Below are 27,992 nucleotides of genomic sequence, written 5' to 3' on the forward strand. Positions count from 1 at the left end.
CTCTCGAGATTCAGCACGGTATTCTGTACACACAGGGAGTACATGCAGCATTGTGAAAAATTCGTTGTTGCACGTTATTCAAGGGCTTAGATACGCAATATAACGGACAGTAATCCATAACCCGACTGCACATCTGCATCAGGGCACTATCGGGACGCTGCAAACGACCACCGAGAATTCATGTGAATAACCATATAATAGCTGAATACTCTTCGTTTAGTGCAAGCTCTACATCTTTCTGCAGAGATTTACATTACAGCAAGAAGGTGAGGCGCTTGTCATCTTTAAAAGTTGCACTGTCCTAGTTTTAAAATCGGAATAAGACAAAGGCTCATGCTTCTCAGGGGGCATCTCATAGTTAAGATCATGCAATGATGTCATTTTTATGCATTATGTTACAACCTGTTGTGGTCAATGCTTACGTGATATTTAAGCCATGCAATGTCTTACTCCACACTTGTTTAAGCAGATAAGTTAGTTCCAGATCTGTAGCATCTGACCCACATCATGCATAGAGGCACTCAAGAGGGACCCGTGGCTTGCCCCTTTGTGTCCAAGCTCATCTCATTTATGTGAGGGTCTCATTCCACTCTGAACCCACCCTTACCGATCTGCCAGCGTTGCTTGGTTACAGGGTAGTAAAGGATTTTCTCAGGGTTGGAGTAACATAACCAATTTCTTTCAAAGTCTTTGAATTTTCTTTATTCAGTCAAAACTCTGAAGTTGAAAGACTAGGAAGATGAAAAAGTAAAACGCCACGACAGATCAAGAGTTTATAGATTTTTAGTCGACAAGCATTACTCATTTACAGAAATCTTTAATGTGTTTCATTCAGGTCAAACATTGAAAACATTTGTATAGCATTACTGATATTCGGTATGTTGGTTTGATCAAGCTGAGTGAAACTGTAATTTTCTGAGGTTATGAATGTACATGTGACTTTCTTGACAACACTATTTTTTTTCGTTGAGCCACCACAAAGACAAAGAGATAAATAACTCACACATTTTAATTTCTTATTGTATCTGACGTTCAATTAGCCTTTGACTAGTTGTTTACAGCCTTTCAGTAATATAATATTGGGGTTGAATTGCTTTCATCAGCTCAGTATTTATTAGAATAAACAACATGCAGAATGGACACCTGCAGTCAAAACGAATGTTTTTGCAGCTTGCTGTGGATGTCAGCCCACAAAACAAATGGCCAGGCTCCGGTTGACTTCTGTATTAAAACCTGTGCGCATCCAGTTTAACGTTTCCAAAGGCATAGTAGAGGACCATCTATTTCTTGTACCAGCTGCAACATTATTCACAGTGAGTCATTGGTGAAACCATGTAATAAATAAATTATCAAATTGAATATTTTCATCACTGGATGCGTTGCATAAACAAGCATGTCCCTATGTGGAAATTACAGTCTATGTCAAGGCATAAAAGAGTGTTCAGAAGAGCACCTTGTTTATTGAAAAACTGTTCTTGTTTCGCCGTTTTATTTATTTGACACTGACAGATGTACATCATATTCTGTAACTAGGGTGAGGTTGCATCTGGGAATAACAGAAGCCGGCAAAAGTCCTGACGGCGTAGTATTAACTAGGTTAACACTCAATACAAACAGAGCATGCTGTCAAGGAGTCACATATGTGAGCACTTAAATAGGTTACAGTATGGGAAACCTTTTTCTGTCATGGTCTCGTTGGTTATTTCACAGTGCTACAGCAGCACTGTTACCTGCAATCCATTCCTATCACTTACACTTTTCAAGAGATACTACATGAATTATACAGAAGAATAGGAATAGATGAAGAGCTCTTTTCCAAAACGCTATAAATCCATTTTAATAGTTTTCATGATTTTTTTTTTTTACCTAGACCCATACATTTTGTTAATATTCAATTTATCCTGTTAAAATGGCTCAGTCTGAACATGTTAAACAATGATTTTTAAATGAAACAACAATTTTCTGATTATAATTTTTTTTTTTTTCAAAACGCTACAAATCCATCAATTTTTCAATTTCTTTTGGTTTATTTCTTTTTAAAAAACAAATAAACAAGAGAACATGAAACATATGACATCAGGGACTCATACTATAAATTAATATAAATAAAGTAAATGCAAATGCATGAAATAAATAACAGCCAAATAAAATAAATAGTAACAAACTAAATAGTAAAATAAAATAAACACTTTCAATTTCATGTTTCAATATTTTGCACCACTTACAACAAATAATTTAGAAATAACACATACAAATACCACTAACGAGTGAATTCTGATTGGTTGAGAGGACATATCGCATTTAGGCTAAAAACAGGTTCGGGATTTATAGCGTTTTGGAAAGAAACTGCATCTTGCAGTACATTTTAAACAAGGAAATATAGCGATTTGGCATGAAATATTGATGGAGCAGTGAATAGGTTGCGTACACAGCAAAATGGCATGACAAACTCATTTTTTTTAAATTTGGCACTTAATGCGTTTTGGAAAAGAGCTCTTCAGATTCACATCAGATCTTTGGAATTGTAATTGTCTGTTTAACCAGTTCTGTCATCACCAGAAATATATTTTGTGATTTTAGCCAAGAGAGTAAATGGACGCCACACCTCCCTCGCAAGCCAATGCTATTAAATTGTATTTGACATTGAAAGAGTCCTCGAAACCATAGCCTACCTCATTTACTAATCGTATGTTAATCCAAATTAAATGTTAATGAAATAGCTCTAGGACCTATTTTGATCTTGAAAATGACAGATTTAGGAAAGGAATAAAGAGATGCTTTCATAACATCCTCTGTAATTTAATGGATTTGTCTGCACTCTGTGTGGTAGAGAGGTAAGGGTTAACTGTGCCAGCGCAGAGGGCTGTGATGGTTTGGAGCCAGCGTTGCCCCTGGTTTTCCTGTCGATCGATGGGATCTGCAACAGGCCTTGGCATCTGGCCCCAGTCTAGGTGGTCTGAGAGGATTTCTGCTGGATGAGCAGGAGAGAGAGACAGTTTTGGGCAGATAAGAAATACCATGTCACACATAGAATGTCTTTAAAAAAGAACTGTACGGAAAAATAGAGGGCAAAGAAAGAATTACAGAATGGCTGAAAGAGCATCTTTCTGCCAACTGGCATTATAAAGTGATTCTGTACAGACAGAATGAGAGAGAGGGACAGAGGTAGACAGAGAGATGAGATAATACAGGCTCAGATGCATCGATAATCAATTAATGTGCTACAGAGAAACATTGAGATGTTAGGTGCGGGATACATTTCCTGCCAAAAGTAAAAAAGAGTCAGAACTTTAAACACATTTTAAATTATATTGCACAAAATTACTACATTAAGACAAAGTTGTTCAAATCACACACAAAATAGTGTTTTCTGTGGTTGTTTTACTCATTTTTTTCTGCTTATATTTTCATTTTTCTATGCATACATAAATTTTCCCCTCACTTGCTTTTCCAAATGCTGCAGTTCGAGTTTCATGGTAATCAGGGCGGGGTTTAGCATCACCATTTGTCCATTAGTTCTAGATTGACAACTCCTCCTCTAGCCAATCAGTTGAAGAGGGTGTTGACGTCACTCCAAACACGACTGGCTGCATTCACTTGGAGGTGGATAACCGTCAGCTGCAAATCCCTGACAACCACAGGTTATTAAACATAATTAAATAGTTACTGAGTGTCAGATACACTTATGGCTGTTATGAGTATTCTCTGCAAGGTCTATTAAGTGATATAACCATATAGTCCGTAAAGTTAACATACATGTGTCCTGTGCTGAAGTTTACGTTTACTCTATTAAGTTTTTAATTATATTTTTTTGCTATAAAGTGCTAATTGAACATATTGTTACTGGGGAACAGACGTGTTTTGTGAACTTTGCTTGGGTGCAAGGATTTACATCAAACAGCATGAGATTACACTCTTGTATACATAGGAAACGGTTTAAACATTTAAAATGGTTTGTCTTTATAGAAAAAGGTTAAAAATTAATGGACATTTAGTTAAGCAAATCTTACCTCAATCAGCATTGAAACCAGGTGTTGATTAAAAAACGCACAGAACAATGCATACTTGCATATTTATTTTATTTCAGGACCTTTTGGAGCAGGAGAGCACATTAATGACTCATTGGAGGAATAAAAGACTGGAGTAACAGTCCCTCATGTGGATGGAGTGTGTACTGTCATGAAACAGCTCAGCACAGTATAACCATTAAGCAAATCTCACAATTTAGAGATATTTACTTGGTGTTCAATTTTGTGCTGTAGCCTGTCGAAAAAATTACTTGCAGCAGTGTCATTTGTGTTATTTTTTGTGTCATTTAACACCATTGTAAAAGGCGATTATGTTTAGCAAATAGAAGCTGTATTCTTTATTTTTTGCATACTGCATTGTCCAATAAATAATTGATTTACTGAGTAATTTATGAATTAACACCTTTTGCCTGAAAATAAAATAAAACCAGTCACTTTCAAAAGGTTTTATTTAAATAACAATGTCAAAACCTTACAGTAGTGGGAGACAAAGAGTGACCAATAATAATAATGGTAAATTTTATGTGCGAGATATCCACCTGACAGCGATGATATCTATCTTAAATCGAAAGTAAAGGTCCAAAATGGAGCATAAATAATATAATGCAAAGATAAAGTCCTGAAGAGAGTGAGGTGATACAACCCAGTTTCGACTTCTGCTGCAACTTATAGGAGTAAAAAATAGCAAACTGTATAAGAAAAATGCACATTTGGCCATTAAAGTTATCCACATATATCTAATCAAATTTTTCAACTTTATTTGTTCGCTTTCTGAAACTGTTTGAATGGACATGCCCATGTCATGGTCATGACACAACAACATTGATCTGATTTCAATGTATAGATTCACTTTGGATGAAATTCACTGATGCACTTCCCGCAAAAGCTAAAATGTGTTTTTTGACCATCTTAAATTGATGGCCATGCACTTGAATAAGCTATTTGTTGATGTCCTGATGAGGAAAGTCATATCTTGGAAAAAAGTTGAGTTAGCAATTGAGTTAGTTGAGTTAGTATACAATGCAAAGCAGACCTGTACGTTTCTTGATGGAAATATTTAAAAGTAGCTTATGTAGTGACTTGAACTATACAGAGCAAAACTATTCTAACCAATATCTTTTGAATGTGTTAAAGTGTTACAATTCTTGTAAACAATTTTAGCATAAGACTGCCATGTTAATTAAAATGGGTCTATTCATGAAAGTTTGCAATAACATTTAGTATTGAAATGGCACAGTTATCCTAGATTACTTGTATTACTAATAGATGGTTACCAGCCTAAATTTCGAAACAGTAATCAACTACCTTCACCCAAAAAAGTGTGAGAAATCATGAGAAAAGACGCTACATGATGTGCTCGTATTAATGAGTTAAGATACACATGGCATAATCATTCACATGAGCTGGCAACAACACACATTCACACCAATTCAGCCTTTTTTCTAAATACAAAGCCAATAATCTTAAATAATTTAATGGATTAACTGTTAACTATATCACGAATGACTAAACCCGGACACAAGGAAATGCACGGAAATGTAACGCCTCTTACCATATCTTTAACATCAGGTTCAAAAGCATATGTACTGACAGGTAAGCCCACATTACTTGCATTTAGATTTGGGCGGTCTTTGTGTCTAATACATGAATGGACAATTTATAACATACCAAAGACAAAGAGAAACATGTATTTCAGCCGAATCACCCCTTTAATTTAACAGACTATATGGTCTCATCGGACAACAAAATACTTAATAGAGCTGGCAGAGAATCATATCAAACATAAGACGTGAATCTGACACTCAGTAATGATTTCATTATGTTCAATTACCTGTGATTGTCCGGGATGTGCAGCTGACGGTTATCTATCTCCAAGTAAGTGCTGCGAGTTGTGTGTTAGTTCTGAGGTGCGGTTTTTATTTTTGATTTATGCTTATTGTTTTTTTAAATATGCACGCAATACTTTTGGCGGAAAATGAATCCCATAGCCAGACATCAACCCTGTGCAACAAAGACAAGGTCAGAGAAAAGCACAGATTGGGAGAGGGTAAATGAGGGCAGAATGACTTTAACCTGTATATATGTGGGCTTTTAAAATGGAAGATGTTTCAATAACAAGATAGATAGAACAAGAGCACAGATTTGGAGAGGGCAGACTAACCACAAGCTGTATCTATGCAGGTTTTACATTTACATTTATGCACTTGGCAGAAGTCGACTCACATTGCATTGTACTATATACATTTAGTTTCTGAATATGTGCAATCCCCCGGGATCGAACCATGACTTTGGCGTTGTTAACCACTGAGCCCCAGGAATGCTTTAAAATTCAAGATGTTTTGTTTTTCAATAACAAGATAGATAGAACAAGATAAACTGCATATATAATACAACTTGCTTTAAAGGTCCATTGGATGAAACATAGCGGTGAGGTTGCAAATTGTACCCAACAGCTCACTCCACCCCTCCCTTTGAAAGAATTATGGTGGCTGACACAGAACTAAGTTGTTGTCACATTTTTGCTTCTTTGCTGAAGGAAATAAACTTACGTATTAGAGCAGTTTATCCATTTAGGGAATTTGTAGAAACAACATGGCGAATTCAATGTAAGGGGACCCGCGGCGTTCGTAGATAGAAATAGCTCATTCTAAGGTAACAAAAACTCAGTGCTTCATTATGTAAGGTCTTTACACATTCAAAGACATATATTTTTTATATTGCATTTCTGTCAATAGATCCCCCCCAAAAATTACACATTGATTGGACGTTTAATACATGTTGGATGTATTTTGTTCTGATTTAATCTTATAGTATTAGCAGATTGTTGTGTAATCGCTTGCCTTGTTAGGTAATGTTTCATAAGTGATGTAAAACAGTAAACCGCCACAGTGTAGTTCTGGTCCTGAAAAATATACCTAAACATATACAGTCTCTTTGATTTTTTTGGGAAATTATTTTAGAGTGCTGGTTTGTGGTGAGTCACTCACTTGATCTGTCTTAATCGAAATGTCGAAGTCCCTGAATAGCTACAAATGCAGAGTTTTACAGCTTTAAGAAGTGATGTCTTGCTGAGTCAGATTCTTGCGCAGCAGCAGCTGTTAAGAATTCCCAGAGTGCAAACACAAATTTCTTGTGAGGCTTTTTATGCAGGACTAAGATTTGTTTTCTGGACAGTCCACTGGAGGTGTGCTTCAGCTCAAAGTACAATAGTATACCACAACATGTTTTAAATGTATGACATATCAGCTTCTTCAGAGACTGTTTTCCGTCAAGCACTTTTATTAGTACTGTAGTTAGTATCTAATCAACTTCTTTGGCCTGGACCTGACTGGTGGGTTCCCCTGTGGACAGTCTACTCGGTCAAGCAAGTCATGATGAAGAGTCAACAGTTGCTCGAGGAAAATATGACTCAACGTAATAACTCGCTGCCTGTGGGCACAAACTGAATTCATTGGCACAGATAGCTGAGATGTACACTGCTTCCTCCAGGCAATGTCCCAATTAGTAAGGATATGCAATCCATTCTCGAAGCAAAAAGGACACTTGGTGTCTCCAGTCAAGAATGAGGCTCAAAGTGTGTTTGTTTGTTTATGATGAATTTAACTAACTGTAAATATGATGAACCTAACTAACGGTACTGTTTAGCTTGTTGACAAAATGTTTATATGCTCTCCTACTTGTTAGTGGCTTTAGATATAAGTGTCATGATTCCACTATCATGTCATGTTTATTCTTGTTGTTTGAGTGGAGTCATGGCATAACCTATGGTTTTGTGTGGGATTGAGTGATCTTTCTCGTGTCTCGTCATTGTTCCCTACATCTCGTTCCTTGTCAGCCTCTCCTTAGTGCTAATCCCCAGCACCTGTTTCTCGTTAACTATCCTTTGTCTGTTTCCCCTATAAAGAGTCCTCATGTTTCTTTGTCTCGTTGCTCGTGCATTGTATGCAGTACCTGTGAGTCTGTCTGCTGTTTGCTTCACGCCCCCGTCTTTACTTGTTCCTGTCTCCTTGTCTAGTAAGTGTTAGTTTAGTGTTTGTTACCAGTGTTTGTTTATAGTTTAGTAAGTCAGTGTTTCTTGTTAAAATTATATATATCCCTGTCTTGTTTTCCCCCCACGTGGGGTTTTGTTTTGCCTGTCTTGTTTAGTGTTTATTTGTTAATAAATATCCTCGTTTTACACCATCTATACCGTCTGTGTCTGCCTGCACTTGGGTTCTCACGCCATGTCTCACCTTGAGAGTCATGACAGAATGCACGAGCCACAACAGAACCCAGTAGGCAGCATGGACGGTACGACGTTGTCCTTGCGGTCTCGCCAGGCCCACTTGATGCTTGGATTCCGCCAGGGGAATTATGGTGACCAGGAGTTCGCCAGGGCATTCTCGGCGGTGGCGGAGGTGACCGAGTTTGGTGAGGCGGAGTTGAAGACGATCTTCAACTGCTGCCTCACCCGGCGCCTCACACCGTCAGAGAAGAGGCTGCTGGCTCCCTTGGGGTTTGCGGACATGGTCAGGTACGTGGCCAACCGTAGCGATCCCGGGGGTGAGGTTCCACATGGGACTTTCACCCCACGGTCGAGCGCTGCGGGGGGTATCGTCCTGGCCGCCGCTGCCCTTGGGGAGTCAGTACCCTCTGGCTCGAGCTCCACGGTCGCCAGCCCTTCTGGTGGAGTCCAAGATGAGTGGGTGGCTAGAGACTCGAGGACGACGTCGCGGGAGTCCTCCTTCCCGGTACTCCCTCGGTTCCCCACTGGCCCGGCTGAGTCAGCCGTGGGCCAGACTGACCGTAGTGGGAGGAGAAGGCCACGTGGAGGACGTCCCAGGCCGAAATTGCTGTCCTGTCGCCCAGTTCAGCAACCGGCAACAGTTCCGGGTTCCCCGAGTCCTGTGGTCCCGAGTCCGGTGGTGTCAAACCCCAAATATTTTTTGGGGGGGCGCTGTGGGAAGGTGACGGTCCGTCCGGCACCGAGCCCGGCCCAGCAGCCGCCGGAGAGCGCTGCCCAGCCGCCGTCAGAGAGCGCTGCCCAGCCGCCGTCAGAGAGCGCTGCCCAGCCGCCGTCAGAGAGCGCTGCCCAGCCGCCGTCAGAGAGCGCTGCCCAGCCGCCGTCAGAGAGCGCTGCCCAGCCGCCGTCAGAGAGCGCTGCCCAGCCGCCGTCAGAGAGCGCTGCCCAGCCGCCGTCAGAGAGCGCTGCCCAGCCGCCGTCAGAGAGCGCTGCCCAGCCGCCGTCAGAGAGCGCTGCCCAGCCGCCGTCAGAGAGCGCTGCCCAGCCGCCGTCAGAGAGCGCTGCCCAGCCGCCGTCAGAGAGCGCTGCCCAGCCGCCGTCAGAGAGCGCTGCCCAGCCGCCGTCAGAGAGCGCTGCCCAGCCGCCGTCAAGCCCGGCTGCCCAGCCGCCGTCAAGCCCGGCTGCCCAGCCGCCGTCAAGCCCGGCTGCCCAGCCGCCGTCAAGCCCGGCTGCCCAGCCGCCGTCAAGCCCGGCTGCCCAGCCGCCGTCAAGCCCGGCTGCCCAGCCGCCGTCAAGCCCGGCTGCCCAGCCGCCGTCAAGCCCGGCTGCCCAGCCGCCGTCAAGCCCGGCTGCCCAGCCGCCGTCAAGCCCGGCTGCCCAGCCGCCGTCAAGCCCGGCTGCCCAGCCGCCGTCAAGCCCGGCTGCCCAGCCGCCGTCAAGCCCGGCTGCCCAGCCGCCGTCAAGCCCGGCTGCCCAGCCGCCGTCAAGCCCGGCTGCCCAGCCGCCGTCAAGCCCGGCTGCCCAGCCGCCGTCAAGCCCGGCTGCCCAGCCGCCGTCAAGCCCGGCTGCCCAGCCGCCGTCAAGCCCGGCTGCCCAGCCGCCGTCAAGCCCGGCTGCCCAGCCGCCGTCAAGCCCGGCTGCCCAGCCGCCGTCAAGCCCGGCTGCCCAGCCGCCGTCAAGCCCGGCTGCCCAGCCGCCGTCAAGCCCGGCTGCCCAGCCGCCGTCAAGCCCGGCTGCCCAGCCGCCGTCAAGCCCGGCTGCCCAGCCGCCGTCAAGCCCGGCTGCCCAGCCGCCGTCAAGCCCGGCTGCCCAGCCGCCGTCAAGCCCGGCTGCCCAGCCGCCGTCAAGCCCGGCTGCCCAGCCGCCGTCAAGCCCGGCTGCCCAGCCGCCGTCAAGCCCGGCTGCCCAGCCGCCGTCAAGCCCGGCTGCCCAGCCGCCGTCAAGCCCGGCTGCCCAGCCGCCGTCAAGCCCGGCTGCCCAGCCGCCGTCAAGCCCGGCTGCCCAGCCGCCGTCAAGCCCGGCTGCCCAGCCGCCGTCAAGCCCGGCTGCCCAGCCGCCGTCAAGCCCGGCTGCCCAGCCGCCGTCAAGCCCGGCTGCCCAGCCGCCGTCAAGCCCGGCTGCCCAGCCGCCGTCAAGCCCGGCTGCCCAGCCGCCGTCAAGCCCGGCTGCCCAGCCGCCGTCAAGCCCGGCTGCCCAGCCGCCGTCAAGCCCGGCTGCCCAGCCGCCGTCAAGCCCGGCTGCCCAGCCGCCGTCAAGCCCGGCTGCCCAGCCGCCGTCAAGCCCGGCTGCCCAGCCGCCGTCAAGCCCGGCTGCCCAGCCGCCGTCAAGCCCGGCTGCCCAGCCGCCGTCAAGCCCGGCTGCCCAGCCGCCGTCAAGCCCGGCTGCCCAGCCGCCGTCAAGCCCGGCTGCCCAGCCGCCGTCAAGCCCGGCTGCCCAGCCGCCGTCAAGCCCGGCTGCCCAGCCGCCGTCAAGCCCGGCTGCCCAGCCGCCGTCAAGCCCGGCTGCCCAGCCGCCGTCAAGCCCGGCTGCCCAGCCGCCGTCAAGCCCGGCTGCCCAGCCGCCGTCAAGCCCGGCTGCCCAGCCGCCGTCAAGCCCGGCTGCCCAGCCGCCGTCAAGCCCGGCTGCCCAGCCGCCGTCAAGCCCGGCTGCCCAGCCGCCGTCAAGCCCGGCTGCCCAGCCGCCGTCAAGCCCGGCTGCCCAGCCGCCGTCAAGCCCGGCTGCCCAGCCGCCGTCAAGCCCGGCTGCCCAGCCGCCGTCAAGCCCGGCTGCCCAGCCGCCGTCAAGCCCGGCTGCCCAGCCGCCGTCAAGCCCGGCTGCCCAGCCGCCGTCAAGCCCGGCTGCCCAGCCGCCGTCAAGCCCGGCTGCCCAGCCGCCGTCAAGCCCGGCTGCCCAGCCGCCGTCAAGCCCGGCTGCCCAGCCGCCGTCAAGCCCGGCTGCCCAGCCGCCGTCAAGCCCGGCTGCCCAGCCGCCGTCAAGCCCGGCTGCCCAGCCGCCGTCAAGCCCGGCTGCCCAGCCGCCGTCAAGCCCGGCTGCCCAGCCGCCGTCAAGCCCGGCTGCCCAGCCGCCGTCAAGCCCGGCTGCCCAGCCGCCGTCAAGCCCGGCTGCCCAGCCGCCGTCAAGCCCGGCTGCCCAGCCGCCGTCAAGCCCGGCTACCCCTTCTGGACTTCCCACGTTTTCTTGTTTGCCCCCGCCCCCCCTCCCATGTCTGTTATTTTTGTTATCTCACCCCAACCCTTTTGTTATCATATCTTGTATGCCCCTTGTCATGTTCACCTTGTCTGTCTGGTTTTTGTCTGTTTCCCAGTCAGTCTTGTCTCGTTAGTTACCCCTTGATGAACACCTGGAGGTGCTCATTAAAGGGGGGGCTTATGTCATGATTCCACTATCATGTCATGTTTATTCTTGTTGTTTGAGTGGAGTCATGGCATAACCTATGGTTTTGTGTGGGATTGAGTGATCTTTCTCGTGTCTCGTCATTGTTCCCTACATCTCGTTCCTTGTCAGCCTCTCCTTAGTGCTAATCCCCAGCACCTGTTTCTCGTTAACTATCCTTTGTCTGTTTCCCCTATAAAGAGTCCTCATGTTTCTTTGTCTCGTTGCTCGTGCATTGTATGCAGTACCTGTGAGTCTGTCTGCTGTGTGCTTCACGCCCCTGTCTTTACTTGTTCCTGTCTCCTTGTCTAGTAAGTGTTAGTTTAGTGTTTGTTACCAGTGTTTGTTTATAGTTTAGTAAGTCAGTGTTTCTTGTTAAAATTATATATATCCCTGTCTTGTTTTCCCCCCACGTGGGGTTTTGTTTTGCCTGTCTTGTTTAGTGTTTATTTGTTAATAAATATCCTCGTTTTACACCATCTATACCGTCTGTGTCTGCCTGCACTTGGGTTCTCACGCCATGTCTCACCTTGAGAGTCATGACAATAAGTGTCTGCCAAATGAATAAATATAAATGAATTTGGTATAGGGGAAGAAACCCAAGATCTTCTTTTTTAACTAGTTTGTATATACAATTGTGACATAAAGTTAGTCAGGCAGAAACTTGTTTGGATGAGTCAAAATAGCACTTGACCTGAGGTCACATCTACTTTCATTTTAGGTGCAGAGAGTTACATCTGTCCTTGAGAGGGTTATAAAACAACAAAGCCAGAGAGGAAAATAAAGATAAAATGGTAAACAAAAGTAATCTGAGACATAAATGTGATTGGAGATTTAGACATCTTTAGATTTTTTCAGTTTTGTAGGTAGGCAGAGATCTGGACCATTTTTGTGATTTTGATTCCGAAGTTAGAGAGCAATGTTTCTTTTGCCATTGTTGTTGGTATTTGCAACGCTCCCCAAGTTACAATATATTACATTTTATTGGAATTCATGATTGAATTCATGATGCATTTCATTTTACAATCAATCCTATGTATAAAGATTAGTATTGCAAACACCGCCAATGTTTTTCTCAACAAAATGCTTTTCACATCATGACATCTCTAAAGAACGTCTTTGTGATATGTGGCCCTTTTTATTGGATTTGGCTCACTTGACGCCTGAGGCGAAAAAAAAGTTGGTTCTTTGAGTGAAAGACGTGACAGTTTAAACAAGTTTTTTATAGGAGGTTGTATTCATACATTCACTTGAGCTGAAAATGAGGGGGCGAATGTGAATGTGCAGGACCCATTGGATTTATAGAGCTTTAGAATTTTGATTGAAAAAAAGAGCCTTTGAACAAAAACTTTTTGTCATTGGAATTTGTTTTGCAGTGAAAATGTCAAAAGCACATTTCGATGAAACCACCTCAGAATGAAATGTTTTAAAATAGCTCGATCATAAATTCAAAAACCTACCATGACAATCATACATTTTCCCTCAGAGAGGCCTAACTAGCAATTATGTGTCCAGCTTTAAAGGGGTTTAATCCATTAAACATGAAATTAGATTAAGCCTTTGAGCCAAGCCGTTGAAAATGACTATTTTATGATAAGATTAATCCTCGGCCGGGGGAGAGTGTAGATGCCTCAGTCCATCTACAGAGTTAACCCTAAAGTCACTGCAAACATCATTTCCCCTCTTTGGTTCAAGTCGTACGTATGGGACGACAGACAGACAGCATCAAATCCCATCAACTGTTGAATATGTAGAAGCAATCTGACCAGCAGTGAGTCGAAGAGAACGCAGGCCCACCCAGTATGTGAATGTCTGCTCTTCTCTTTCAATTACATTTCCATTGCAGCCAGCTGTGAGGTTTCGTTGCCAAGGCAACACAGACACCCACTCTACAGTGTTTAGCTCAACAGTGCTGAGCAGGCACCTTGGTCAAGACCCACATAAAGCGTATGAACAAAAGAAAGAGTGAGAAAAAAAGAGTAGCTAAGGTCAGTGGATGTTTTATGTGTGATATAAGAGGCTGGAGAAAAATGGGTGTGTTTTTGTTTTGATTTTGAATAATAAAATACATATGCATGTGTAAGTAAATGTGTGAAGAATACTAGTGTGAGGATGCGAGCATTGCTTGTGTGTCTGTACATTAGATTTGTTGACCGGAAGAAAATAATGATTGTTATGTCCCAGCTGCCTGCTGGATGTTGTTGGTCTGCTGTGCTGATTTTTTTCTAATAAATGAAAAGGCTTTGAGTGGATTTAATGATTGTGTAGAAAATGTAATTTATTTCTTTAACAATGTTTTTTAGAAATGGGACAGAACAGAATCATTGTCACATAAATTTATATATATATATACGCATTATTAAAAAATAATGTATATATTTTGGTCAAAGCAGGTGCGGTTGAATAGCCCACCTCACGCTCTGTTCGGTTATTCAACCAGATATGCCAAAAAAAGTTTGCGCATGACCGCACATAAAAAGGGTCACTTGAGCGCGTTCACGCCCATCAGATCCTCAAGATAAGTACCGCCGTCCGTTCTCCCAAATATGCTCGCGGCGTCTTTCTCATTTCGCTTTCCCCGACAGGACCTTGAAGTAGCGGCTTGATAAATCCAACTATGAGATATGGCTTGTAGATCTTATAGATCTAAACTTTGAGTCCAGTTTCACTAGATCGCTCTCCGTCAGGAACAAATTAAACCTGGATATATCAACTCCGTTGTGAGTCAATCCTTTAACCCAACCACCAGGGAGATATAGAGCTGAAGGGAAGAACACCAGGCAGGAGACAAAATAATGTTAAATTGAGAAAGATATGATTTATTGAATAATCTCAGTTGTGCGTTGATGCTCAGTCAAGCTCTGTCAAACTTCGTCTGACTAGAAACAGATTCAATATGTGTTTTTAACCATTCAAGATTACAGTATCAAAACATTGTCTCGTGACATTATTATGGACCTTGAGATGGAGACCAACGGATATTCATATCAGCATAAGACACAATACAACTCCCAACGAGGTTAAACAACAGGAAAAGAACAAATAATATGAATAGAAGTGAATAATAAACGAATGAATGAATACATATGATGAATATTGTAATAAATGGGATAAATGAAATAGAATAATAAAATGAAATAAACAAGAAACAAGTGTATGTTTCTATCCAGATCTATCAGGCTTTATGGATGAAATGCTCTCAAACAAGCACACACAGGCTTTGCTGTTGCTGCCGCCGGAGAAAATTAAATCTGGAGTTTATTTTTCTAACTGGAAAGGAAAGAGAACATTATTTCATCTCACCCACGCATGCGATCACAATCTCTTCATTCAATCTGCAACAGAAGCAAATCCTGCGCGAGACACCTGTTTGCTCTGGTTCTCATCATATAAAATACTCTTCTGAAGCTGCCCTTAGGGATCGTGATGATACATTAGTGGTTTCAAACCAATGCATTGGAGTGTATTTCAAATATGTATTTTTAAATGAATGCAGTTTTGACTTGACTTTTTAGTTAGTTCTTCAAACATGTCTGGATTCATTGGGTCTCATTCCCTAAGCATGCATACGCACAAATTTGTGTGTGAAACCTGCGTACGAACGCTTTCACGAACAAATCATGGTTCACAAAAACTTTCGTACTAAAATTGATTCTAAATATAAGAGAAAAGATAGAACCGTTGAATGCACACGTACGCAAAAATGACAAAATGCATGTTTCGTCTTAGGATAATAGTTATATATTCTAAATTGAATATATATATATATATATATATATATATATATATATATATATATATATATGTATAATTACACTTAGTTTTTAATCTTTAAAATGATGGTCACAAGAGAGTGCCAAAGATAGTAGAACTTGAAAGAAAAATGGAGAAAATGGTGTGAAAATGTGAAGCAGTGGACAAGGTTGGTGATAAAGATTGGGAAAAAAAGTCTTGTTTTAGGAAGAAGAGATCTTGCATTTCTCGGGACTTTAAATATGTCAAATATTAAATGCAATTTGAAAACAAGCAGTTGCTATAAGTGTAATTCAAATGCATCCATTCGCATTGCATCCTCAGGGGGTGCTGAGTATGTACAACCGAGAGAATTCTTTTCATCACAAAATGAATAGTTTGTTTCACAGCAGGCATATGGAAGCTAGCGATTTGACAGGGTTTTTTATAATCGGAGAAATGAAGTCAGACCTTTTCATCAAAAGCGGATTACTTGTCACACGATGGCTTTTAATTTAATGGTGACAGAAATATTTTGAAATGTTTCTCGGTTTATATAATACATTTGAAATCAAATGCATATAAAAAAACTTGTATTATAATGGTCAAATCTGGGTTTAAATGTGGTATGTTTTGCATTGTAGATTGTACATTTGAAGTTGCGATTGACTTCTTTTCCGTATCATGACGTGTTTTCGAGTGAAATTGCTTCTACATTAGAAAAAAATGTTGGCCGGGGATTTATTTTTCCCTTCCTTATCTGATTGGTTTGTTGTAAATTGGGGAGGGCTAAAATTGCACGGCCATTGGACAGTCAGTGTAGTCCTTCCTCTTTTTTGTTGCTGACGTCATGTGGTGAACAGTTGTTGTCGATAGGGGGAGCTTAATGTTTTTGATTAAAAAGTACAAGTGCAAATTAACGAAAAAATATAATGGTGTGCACAGATAAATTAATTATAATAATAACTGCAAACTGTGTGAAAAACGTAGAATTTTCCTGTTTGATTGCATGGTGACTTTAATATTCTTGTTGCAATTTGTGTTAAATGGAAAGAGAAAATGGGAAGACTAGTGCTATGAAATATTCTAGATTCGTAATAATTTTCATTTTTTTGCCTGGATAAGCATGAAATCATTTGAAATAATCTAATATAACACAAATTTGTTATAAAATGGAAAAATGACGGGTTTCTTTTCTATAAATATGAAACTTTCACCTGTCTTCAAATTTGAAGACATTAATAACATTATAAACGAATTGCATCACTGTATGTCATTCATAACTGTCTCCCTGTTTTTTTGGAAGGTCACCCTGAAGCAATACGTGCAGGTGTAGAAAAACCAGGAGCTGAATTTCATCATGACTCTCATCCTGATGTGCCACACCTACTTGAACTGAAGGGGTTTCTTTGGCAGCAAGCAGGCAGAGATAAAGCTCACACAGGTAGACCAACAGCACCCTCCCAGAGATTTTAGATTTGGAGATTACGAGACAACAGCAGGACAGGACACATTGGCTTGTGGAAAACCGAGTTCCACACCTCACCAATTCGGTTAAGAGCTGTGTTCAGGGAAATTGGCAAGTACTGTGATCCGCACACACTTGGTGGCTCACACGCTCCCTCTCAACATTGTTGTGCAGTTGCGCCGTTGGAAGCAAATGGAATGGAGTGACATTTTTGGCTTTATTTTAATGCAGGTCAGATTGCCCTGATCCTTTTGTGCTTAACTCATTTTTTTAAATGATCTATTTTGCTGAATTTTCCTCCAAGATTTTTATTTAGTTTTTTTCATTTTACAGCAGTTTTGTGACACCTTTCCAAGAACAGACATACGAATGTGCTCCTCAATCTTTCTCTTGTGATGACCTTCCATTGAAAACGCTGTTGTGGACAAAGGTGCATGAGCAGTGGTCCAGATTCCAACAGGATACGCAAATATATTACACAACATTAAAGAAAAGATGTTGGAGAATGTAAATGAAAGTCCAAAATGTCTATAAGTGCAGTGCACTTTAGGTTTTTGAGGAAACAACACCCTTTTCCTCCAGTGACCGCAGAGGTTCATCTCGAGTAGACGAAGCACAGACGCAGACAAACAGCATTACAGAGTCGCACTCAGACAAACCTCGACTCCTACTGGGCCGTTATGGAACAGACATGGATGACAGCCGCGCTGGTCTAGCACTGAGATGTCAAAACCACAGAGGGGGCTATTTCTCCAGCTGTCATCGCAGGGAGAATAGAGCACTTCACAGGGACGCCTACGAGTACACAGATTTTTAGAGACAACAGACTGGTTTGTGTTTAAACTGTGACTGTGCTGACAGTTTCAAGGGCAGGAAAGAGAGAACTGGAGGAGATTCTGTAGCGTAGTAAGAGGAGAGCCACAGCAGGTGACAGACGGAGTGATCAACACTGAGCTTTCAGACGTGCAATTTTGAAAGAGTCGTCCGTATTTTTTTGCTTAAAAACCCTATATTGCTCAGTACACTGAATAGTTTCCAGTGTAGGCTGGACACGGTGGCAGGGGCCGGTTCATGGCAGTGGGGCAGGCGCATGCCGTCTGTGCCTCCACAGCGAGAGGGACGCTTGGGCTTCGGCTGGGGATGGGCAGCATGGGCACGGACTCAGAAGGCGGGGGAGTTGAGACCCTGGGTACCCGTCGGAGCTGGGGCTACAGCCACAGGCTCGGGGGGCATGCGATGCTCCCTGCGTGTCTGTGTGGTGTTGGGCTCCCTGGCTCTTCTCTTCCTCACCTCGCTTTTCTTCTCATTCTCACTGAGAGGAGCCGGACTGTCTTACCTGGAACCTTCGGGATGGGAAGAGTCACGCAGGGTAAAGCTAGTGCCCAGCTATGCCGGTTCCCACCGGGCGGCCCCTGCGGAGACAGCCCAACAGAAGACATGTGCCTGTGCTCGGTGCGTGGGCGACCCTGGCGTCTCCGATTGGTTCGATGAGAACTATGACCCGGACATATCTCCCGTTTGGACACGTGACAACATTCAGCTGCCTTCGGATGTGTACTACTGGTGGGTGGTAAGTGATCTGTTTTCAGTCCAAATTACATTTTTTACACAAACTGTAGTTGAAATGTACTTCATTTAAATGTGAAAAGTTCCTGCTGCATAAAGGAGACTTTGTTTTTGGAGGGGGAATTATTCCTTTAAATTAGAAAGGTTAGCACTCCGCAATAGTGCTTATGCACCAAGTTAAAGCAAGCCAAGAGGGCATTTTTATGAAAGAGAACATGAGTAATGTCTGAGAAAAAAACTGAAATGAGTGTGTCAGCTGAAAAGTCTGTAATTCTGCCTCTGTGAAGCAGAGCCCGGGAGCTGCCTTACTGTATTAACAGAGTGAGATCTACAGAGCAGGATCGGGGAAATTATTACATTATTACAAATTATTACCAAAAAATCGAAATATTGAGAAAATTGTCTTTGATGTTGTTGATCAGAGGCACTGTGGTAGGCCATCCACTCACAAAAATAAAGTTTTTATATATTTAAGGTAGGAAACTGACTAAATATTTTCATGGAGCATGATCTAAACTTAATATTCAAATAATTTTTGACATAAAAGAAAAAGCGATAATTTTGACCCATACAATGTATTTTTGTCTTTTATTAAAAATGTTTCCGTATTTAAGACTGGTTTTGTGATCCAGGGTCACATTTGGAAATGTATTATTTGATAAATTGCATTGTATATTCCCATAAATGTTTGTTTCATAAGGGTAAAACCACTTATTTTAAAGGTGCATGCAGAATCATGCATCATAAGCGGTTGCACTCTGACCAATCAGACAGCAATTTGCTTTTATCAGACAATTTTCATTTGTTTGCAAATGTTGCCATATTTAAGCAAATCAAACCAAATGATGTTCCTTGATGTTTGTTTCTGCGTTTGACTTTTGTTTCTATTTTTTGATTTAACTAAAATGTGTTAATTATTGGTTCTGTTTTAGTTGTGAATTCATTGTTTATTTTATATTGATTGAACTTAATTTTTACTCTTCTGTTTGTTAAGCTGTTTTAAAAATGCTATATAACTAAACTAACTTTGAAGAAGAAAATGCCAGCAATTTAATTGTAGCAATTGAATCCCCGTTTCGAAACAAAGCACAGGGTCTACACGCCTGAAAATGGCCTAAGCATATTATTTGTTTTTGGCCTAAGCAAAATATTGGTCCCTCCTTCGACGTCTAAGGTTTTTTCATCTATTGTCCCTCAGGTTCAAATTGTAAGTTTTAACACTCCCGTTTATATCTGTTGCAGAATGAATTTAATAAAGTGTAATACCACAAAAAGTATTGTAAAACCAACTCTAAAAATAAGAATGAGCAATAAGTGCTAAAAATGAATTTGGTTGGCGGTCTTCTGTTTTGTCTTTTGTGTGTCCAAGCTAAGAGCGATACTTGATACATCGCCTCTTTGAAAATGGACATTGATTGCATAGGCCTATACTTTTCTGTCTCGTGAAAGGATAGTGTGGGGGAAAAGACAGCTCAGATGTTATTATCGTATATTTGCGGATCTCAGCCAGGCTGAGTTAAATGACTGATAAATGAGGAAGAGCAAACACAAGAACAAAATAATGATTTTGAATATGGTGGTTGTGAAAGTGGAAGTCAATCGATGGAAAGACACACTTCTATTTACATGCATATCTAAATACCACAGCTTTCGAGAAAAACACAATGGCACCCCCCGCCTCGTCATTCTCATTGTGCTAGATTTGGAAAGGCACAGAGTAAAATCAGTGACTGGCATTTGTACCCGGAGAACATATGCCAAGAATTATTAGGTCCAGGTGAACGCTGCCAACTACTGGGGAAAAGAAACAGAGATGAGGGTGGAGGAAAGCCATGTTATGCAGGGATGTCATTAAAATGCAGTGGAATGATTTCCATATAAAAACAAGTCTTGGTCTTAAGTATTAGAATCTTATGTGCATACGTGTTTGTGATGTTTTACTTTCATCACATTAGCAGATGGCTCTAGTGGCTAAATGGCAGTCTGGATGTTTGTTTAAATATGCATGTGTTCTCGGCCAGGTGCTTGGATGGTTTGAAGTTGAAAGATAACTGCCCAACCTTCTGTTCATTTGTTTTTTTTATCTCCGTTTCTCTTTTTCCCGTTTCCCCTATGGGCCCTCTGCAGATGCTGCAGCCTCAGTTCAAACCCCATAATATTAAGCAAGTTCTGCAGAGGCTGTTCCAGGTTATTCCAGGACGTTCCCCTTATGGTTCGTGGGACCCTGCGCGCTGTCTTCGCTGTGCTGTGGTCGGAAACTCGGGCAACCTACGTGGGGCAAGTTATGGTTCAGTAATTGATGACCATAATTTCATCATGAGGTAAGAGATGCTCATTAAAACAACAACTCGGCAAAAAAGCAACAACTGGTCTTTAAAGCAACAACTCTGTTTTTGTGTATAAGGGATCACTTTTGAGAAGCTAATATAGATACTAAGACATGTTTCTAGAAAATGGGTCTTGAATCAATGTATTTGTTTTTAATTTTTCCACTTGGCATTTTTTTTTTGCATTTTGTTGGTTTTCATAATGCTTTTGCGGTTGGGATAAGTAAAAAAAACTCTGTTAACAAAATTTTTTCAAGTTTAAATATCTTATCAATATCTCATAATCTTTTATCAATGATATTTCAGAAAAAAATATTGTTTTCAAACTACCCCACATCAATCGGTGACCTTTTCTTCTAGTGGTCACACTCAGATTCGGTGGATTGACATTTGCAATTTCATTCTTCAGTTGAATGAACATGGAAAAGGACAGAATGTGCATATTGGGCGCCTAAAGAAAACAGTTAAATATGCCAGGGGAGACAGGGAAGAATAGTGTACGTTTAGTTGAAATCAGAGAGATGGATAGGCAGACAGAGATTGAGGCATAAATTGAGGTGCTATTTTAGTGAAGTCCTTATTGATTCTGCAGTGAAATCTTCAATGAATCCCCGTCCTCCCCCGTATCCATCTCTATCTTCTGCCCTGCAGCAGCTGAATCTTGTCTATTTATTTATTTGTTTAACTGCTGTCGACTCTCATTTTGCCATCATTTAGGAGCCAGCCTGAGCTTTCTGTGTTGGTCAACCCTGTTTTTTATTGGGATACATTTCCATAGGCTGGAAACATTTAGGATCGTTATAAAATGGTATATTGCATTCTTGTAGCGTATTCAACACTGCATTTCAAGAATAACATTTTGTAAAATAAATGTTCAGTCCTGTCAATAAAAAGTTTTCTAATACGTAGACTGCTGACTTTGAGAGAAGATTTGAGTCTTAAGAAAATAAAAGAGATTGAGAGAGAAATGTATATGTGCTTCAAAATCTCAAGGACTATTATATATAAAGCTTTGTTAAATCCTGCGGCCTGAATCTGTGCTTGAGGTTCTGTGAATCACACCCCTACGAATGCACACAAACACTATAAACATCATCTCTCTGGTTTGAGGTGGTTTTCTGACTATGAGAGAAAGTGAAAAATGCAACCTGGGTTCCTCTAAATAGAGCGTTTTGTTGAGAGAATATGAGTGGGTGAAATTTAGCTCTGAAAAGAATGTTGTGACATCCATCTAAGCCAAACGCATTTCTCCTCAATACTGTACTGTAGATGATCGACCCTGTCAGTTATAGTGTCAGATTTTTATCTCCAGCGTCTCCTTGTCTTCATGATAGTCTCTTTCAGTCGGTCTTAAATTTTTGTAATTTAGACATCCTCATGTACGGCTTTATAAATATATTGTATTCCAAGTATGGTATTTACAGGTTTGGAATGACTTTAGGGTAAATGGTGACAATTTTTGGAGGTGAAGCCTGATATCGCCGAAAATCACATCTGTGTCAAACACTTGCCGTCTGCATTTGCTGTCGATTTTAATTTACTTTCTATGTCTGTTTACTGTATTCTGTTGTGGTGAAAATAATGAAACGGGGAAGGTAATAGGCTTTTGTTTCAGCAAATAAAAAGTGTGTGCTGGAAGTGAGAGAGTTTTTCACGGTCTAATTCACTTGGGTCTGACTGTTCCAGGATTAACCTGGCTCCCACGGTCGGCTATGAAGAGGATGCAGGCAGTCGAACGACACACCACTTCATGTACCCAGAGAGTGCCAAAAACCTGGCGGCCAACGTCAGCTTTGTGCTGGTGCCCTTCAAAACTCTTGACTTATTGTGGATCACAAGCGCCCTCTCCACCGGACAGATCCGCTTGTGAGTGTAACACAGACGCAAAGATGAATTTGTTAGGAACGCTTTTTTTTTTAGGCATGCATTCATGACATGAATTTGTCTTACCTAGCAAAGTTTTGGGAGTGATAACTGCATGATTGACAATGATATTAAGAACATTTAGATGCTGTGTTTAAAATGTGTGGTTTTTTCTGTAATGTATGGCAGCCTGTCGACAACAGGGCTGGCTGTTTAAAAACCGCTACATTACAGTGGAGAAACAGACTAATTTCAGTCAGGACACGTACCTCCATCATTATTTATGAGCATTGCTCCTGGAAAATAAGAGACGCCACAATATTTTAAAGGTTGTTTGAAATCTAATTATGTAGAATCAATTATTTTCAGTGGAAAAAATAAGCTTTCAAGCCAATGTTTCAGTTGTCATGTTAACAGGAAAACTGTTTGTGGTGTGCTCAAGTCAAATGGAGCATTTAACCCGATATTAAAATATTGAAATCTAATGCAGTAATCAATTTTCTTTTACAAAATTAATTGTTATATTAATTTCAGGGATTTCGTCACCCCCATCATTCGAAATCTTTATGATGTTCCCTGGAAGACAAAAGAAGATATTTTGAGTTGTTTTGTGTCCATACAATGGGGAGTTAAAACCATCCTTCAAAATATTAAATTTTGTGTGATGCAGAAAAAAGAGAGCCATACAGGTTTGGAATGACAAGATGGTGGGCTATGATGAATGAATTTTCATTTCTGAGTGGTCTTTCACTTTAATTAAAATGTCAATTTTGTAAAATCATACAAATTACCTCTGGAATTAATCAAGGAATACTAACCGGTTGGAGGGAAATTGTCCATTTATTTCTTCCTTATTTTGGATGAGGAAAATTCAATTCAATCTATACCACATTTTTTAAGAGCAGTGGTTTTTAAGAACTGCCGTGTATGTGGCCAATACAACATTCATATATTCTGTCTGCGGGCACACTGCAGTGTTCTGTACCCAGAAATCCATTATTCAAAACACACAAACAGTCAACATATCAGAATACATTAACAATATTCTGAGCATCACTGAAAAGCACTTAAAAGGCGGAGAACTTGGAGATTTTAATGAAAGAGAAGCTAGAAGTCTGTCAATGATTGATCTCTCGCTCTCTGTCTCTCTCTCTCTTTTTCTTCAGTACGTATGCTCCAGTAAAGCAGTTTCTCCGTGTTGACAAAGATAAGGTAATAAATTAATCAAACAGCACTAAATGCTATTATTTGTGTATTTAATAATCAAACAATTGTTTCTCTTGTGCACTGTTATGAATCTCTATGTGCATCAGATCTGGTTTCTAAATCCTCTTGTTATGTCCACTAGGTTCAGATCTTCAACCCAGCTTTCTTTAAATACATCCATGACCGCTGGACACGACACCATGGCCGCTACCCTTCCACCGGGATGCTCGTTTTATTCTTCGCTCTACATGTGTGTGATGAGGTATGACCTAATAAACTGTTCCGTTCCTGTGTTCCAGTTATTTAAATTTAATGCGGTCTTAAAATTATGACATGGTCACAAACAGAATGCCTATTCACACTTTTGCATGTTTTGTCCATAGCAGTGATTTGTTGCTGGGTTTATCTTCACAGGTGAATGTATTTGGTTTCGGAGGAGACAACCGAGGAAATTGGCACCACTATTGGGAGCAGAACCGCTATTCTGGAGAGTTTCGTAAAACCGGTGTCCACGATGCAGATTATGAAGCCCAGATCATCGACAAGCTGGCCAAGGCTGGCAAGATCGCAGTATTTCCTGGAAAGTGAATCTGTGCACCAGGTGCAACCGAATTGACCTAGAGATCAACAAAACCACCCATTATCTACTTGACACACTTTTTGTGCCTGTTAAAAGTGATCAAGAAGAAATGTTTCATGATCTTATTACCATTCTAGGGTGTCCTGATTGGACGGGTTTCTGGGCAGCACTTCCCCGCAATGTGGTGGTTTTGAGAGGAGACGCTATCAGCTGTTCCTTTCAGGCCTACTTCAACCAGGAAAAGGAACTTGTTTAGTAGCGAGGGATGCCGAAATCTTCTTACCACTAGAGCATGTTAGGTCAATGTGCTGGGAATGGAAATAACTCATATTTAGGACATTTTGTTAAATGAATTAAAATGCGTCTGAATGTGAGTCAGCTTTTGCTCCGCCTGTCTCCGGCTTGTCCTCATGTTATGGCCAGGTCGATGGGCTAAAGCAACAATGCCGCAGTGTATCGTAAGACTGTAGGGCCCGGTTTCAAAGACAAGGCTTAAGACAGGTCTCAGACTAAACTGAAAATAACATACCCTGACATACACTCACCTAAAGGATTATTAGGAACACCTGTTCAATTTCTCATTAATGCAATTATGGTGGTGGTGTAATGGTGTGGGGGATGTTTTCTTGGCACACTTCAGGCCCCTTAGTGCAAATTGGGCATCGTTTAAATGCCACGGCCTACCTGAGCATTGTTTCTGACCATGTCCATCCCTTTATGACCACCATGTACCCATCCTCTGATGGCTACTTCCAGCAGGATAATGAACCATATCACAAAGCTCGACTCATTTCAAATTGGTTTCTTGAACATGACAATGAGTTCACTGTACTAAAATGGCCCCCACAGTCACCAGATCTCAACCCAATAGAGCATCTTTGGGATCTGTTGGAACGGGAGCTTCATGCATCCCACAAATCTCCATCAACTGCAAGATGCTATCCTATCAATATGGGCCAACATTTCTAAAGAATGCTTTCAGCACCTTGTTGAATCAATGCCACGTAGAATTAAGGCAGTTCTGAAGGCGAAAGAGGGTCAAACACAGTATTAGTATGGTGTTCCTAATAATCCTTTAGGTGAGTGTATCTTATAGTATGTCAGCGCATTGTTTTGTCTCGAAACACATAAGTTATGTTTTTTTGGTATAAAAGAGACTTAAATTTTCAAATTTAGCTAAGGCCTGGCCTAGGCTAAACCTCGTCTGTGAAACCAGACCTAGACATACCACGTGATTCATTAAGTTTGGACTTATTGGGTTGTTTCACTATGATGTATAAGTATAGGCTACAGCAGTAAAATTCTGTTCAAGGCGCATGTGTTGTGTAACGTTTACGCATTCCTACTGTTAAACCGAGCCTTTTGCTTTAGTATTCTTTTAAGGTATGCTAGTGTTTATAAAGCATTCGACAGCTTGCCATGACCCCGCATCACTGTGCTCACAGCAATGTGTATTTGTTTATTTACTTTTTGTGAATTAGTTGCATACCGATTGGCTTATTAAAGAGGAGCAAAGTTTGCTAAAGGAGAAATTTAAGTGCATTGAAACTACTGATGCTGTCTAATGTGAATATATGTGGCATACCCTTAAAAACATTCAAAACAACATTAATAAAGCTGTGGTACTGTAAGTGTTCCAAAGATGCAACGTCCACGCTTTAGACAAACTTAACTATGTAATGTGCTGCAACCATGGGTCTAGTGATGGGAATGAAATGGGGTTCATATGCCAAAGGCATTGAATGTGGAAGTGAAACATAAGCTGCCAGATGTTGTGATCACGTTAACTATGTTTGAACAAATTCATGGATACACTTTTCCTGTTGTATTTGAACTCTAGTCTTACTGCTTTTTAGGCATCAAGGAAATTCCCATTTCTACTCCAAGGTTTTGGATTCTCTTGTATAATTTATTACCTATAAAAATGTTGCAGACAATACGAAGAGCAAGCAGAAACCATGACTTCTATGCTTCGGCCTAGTCTTAGTTTTCACATTCAGGTCCAGGTTTTTTCCCAAATGTAGACATATCAGCTATTTCAGTGTGTAAATTCAAACACACACACGCTTGGGTGCCTTGTCCATGCTTTTGGACGCAGTCTCTCTCCGGAGCATAGTTAACCTCATAACTTACATTAAAGCTGGTGTTTCGTTTTTCATTTTACAGAGCATTTATCGACACAAATCTGAGCTCTAAAATAGGTCCACCCACCAGATGTTCTCCTCCCACACATGCTCTGGGAACATTCACAGCATCTTCTGCACGCCACCATCTTACCCCGTCCTCCGTTTTACTTTGTGCCGAGTGCTGTGCCTTCACATTCAGGGAGGGAAAAGCTCTCTCACCTGAAAAGAAACATCTCCCTTCTATTTTAAAGCTACTTACCTGCATTTGGTGTTGCTACTGAAGTCTCCTGGAGGATTAGTAAATCGTTTTAGGACGTTAGTAAAACCTGTGCCACATGATCGCACAGGTGGCGGATAGTATTCCAGTTTTTTATACATTGCCAATAACATGTAATTGTCTTTTGTGGATAAACACTAGATAAAGCACCTGCAGTGGCTTTATTATATCTGTGAGGGGTTACTATTGGGGGTTTTCTCAAATTTATAGAATAGCTGCACTCATACCACTAGATTATTCCTTTGGGAAAATTGAGACGTGCAGTTTGTCACCAAAGAGTTTTATCCCATTCATAGTGTTTTTGTTGTAGGTATTTATGTATTTCTCTTAAAATCTGCATAAAGGAAATAAATTGGATACTGATGTTCTTTAGACCGTTATGTATGAAAAGGCTCTCAATGAATGTCTCTTAGCAGTGTTAGTCATAGATAATGCTAGTTGGGTGGGAGGTTTCTGGATTCTGTGCCACTTGCTGTTCTGAAACCGATATTTCGACAGACTGCCCTTTTCTCTCCAGTGTTCTCACCATCAAGTTATCTGTCTTCATGAATCATAGAGAAACGATTTTTGTCAGACTGTAGGCTTAATGCTTGCAGGGTTAGAGGAATGTAGTGTGAGGTTGTGGCATTGAATGAGAAGAACACTACCATGCCAGAAACACCTAAATGTGTCACTGTTTTCTGTTGCTCTTTATTTTCTGTCATAGAACATAGAAATTGTTTTGACTAAGAGAAACAATTAAGGATTTTGAAATTTAACAACGCTAAAAATTGAGGAAGAAATGACAGAACCTCCAATAAAATGGCAGTGAAGGGTACAAAGTAAGTACATAGGATATTTTCAGTATAGTAGAACTGATTCCTCTATCAACTTTATTGATCTTGAATCGTGTTCTTTGTGTGACAGAACCTTTAGTCTAATGCAGACTGTACATATCCTCACTGTGCCACTGTGTTTGTGCTCATTAACTTCTCATTAGTGTTGGTTGTGACTTGAGTCAGTGCTCTTTCTTTTCACCTCAGTCTCTGTGTAACTATCGACTGTTTTTAATCTTTATGCTACTGTCAAAAAATAAATTGTTAAAAGGTTTGTCCCTTTGTGTGATGTCTCGACTACTGTATACAAGTGAATAACTTTTGCTTATGATAAATAAAGCCATTATATTTTATGAAATGCACAAAAATACTTGCCATTACTTAATTTACTTCCAGATTGCCACTTAACC

General features: G+C 42.2%; 1 protein-coding gene across 4 annotated transcripts; it reads left to right on the forward strand.

The window, feature by feature from the left end:
* st3gal2 (ST3 beta-galactoside alpha-2,3-sialyltransferase 2) lies at window positions 1-27,935 on the forward strand. Of its 4 annotated transcripts, none has more exons than XM_056765960.1 (8): window positions 1-266; window positions 16,661-18,392; window positions 20,516-20,709; window positions 22,402-22,581; window positions 23,745-23,790; window positions 23,927-24,046; window positions 24,199-24,385; window positions 24,502-27,935. In XM_056765960.1, the coding sequence occupies exons 2-7, from the start codon at window positions 17,913-17,915 to the stop codon at window positions 24,370-24,372; spliced, it is 1,194 nt and encodes a 397-aa protein (XP_056621938.1). In that variant the 5' UTR covers window positions 1-266; window positions 16,661-17,912; the 3' UTR covers window positions 24,373-24,385; window positions 24,502-27,935. The 4 variants fall into 4 exon arrangements, with proteins under 4 accessions (XP_056621938.1, XP_056621936.1, XP_056621937.1 ...); XM_056765958.1 differs by having other exon boundaries at window positions 16,661-17,053; window positions 17,156-18,392; window positions 24,199-27,935; XM_056765959.1 differs by having other exon boundaries at window positions 16,661-17,053; window positions 17,159-18,392; window positions 24,199-27,935.
* Window positions 27,936-27,992: the final 57 nt, after the last annotated feature.

This window comes from Triplophysa dalaica, chromosome 14 (genome assembly GCF_015846415.1).
Source record: "Triplophysa dalaica isolate WHDGS20190420 chromosome 14, ASM1584641v1, whole genome shotgun sequence".
NCBI classification, from domain to species: Eukaryota; Metazoa; Chordata; class Actinopteri; order Cypriniformes; family Nemacheilidae; genus Triplophysa; species Triplophysa dalaica.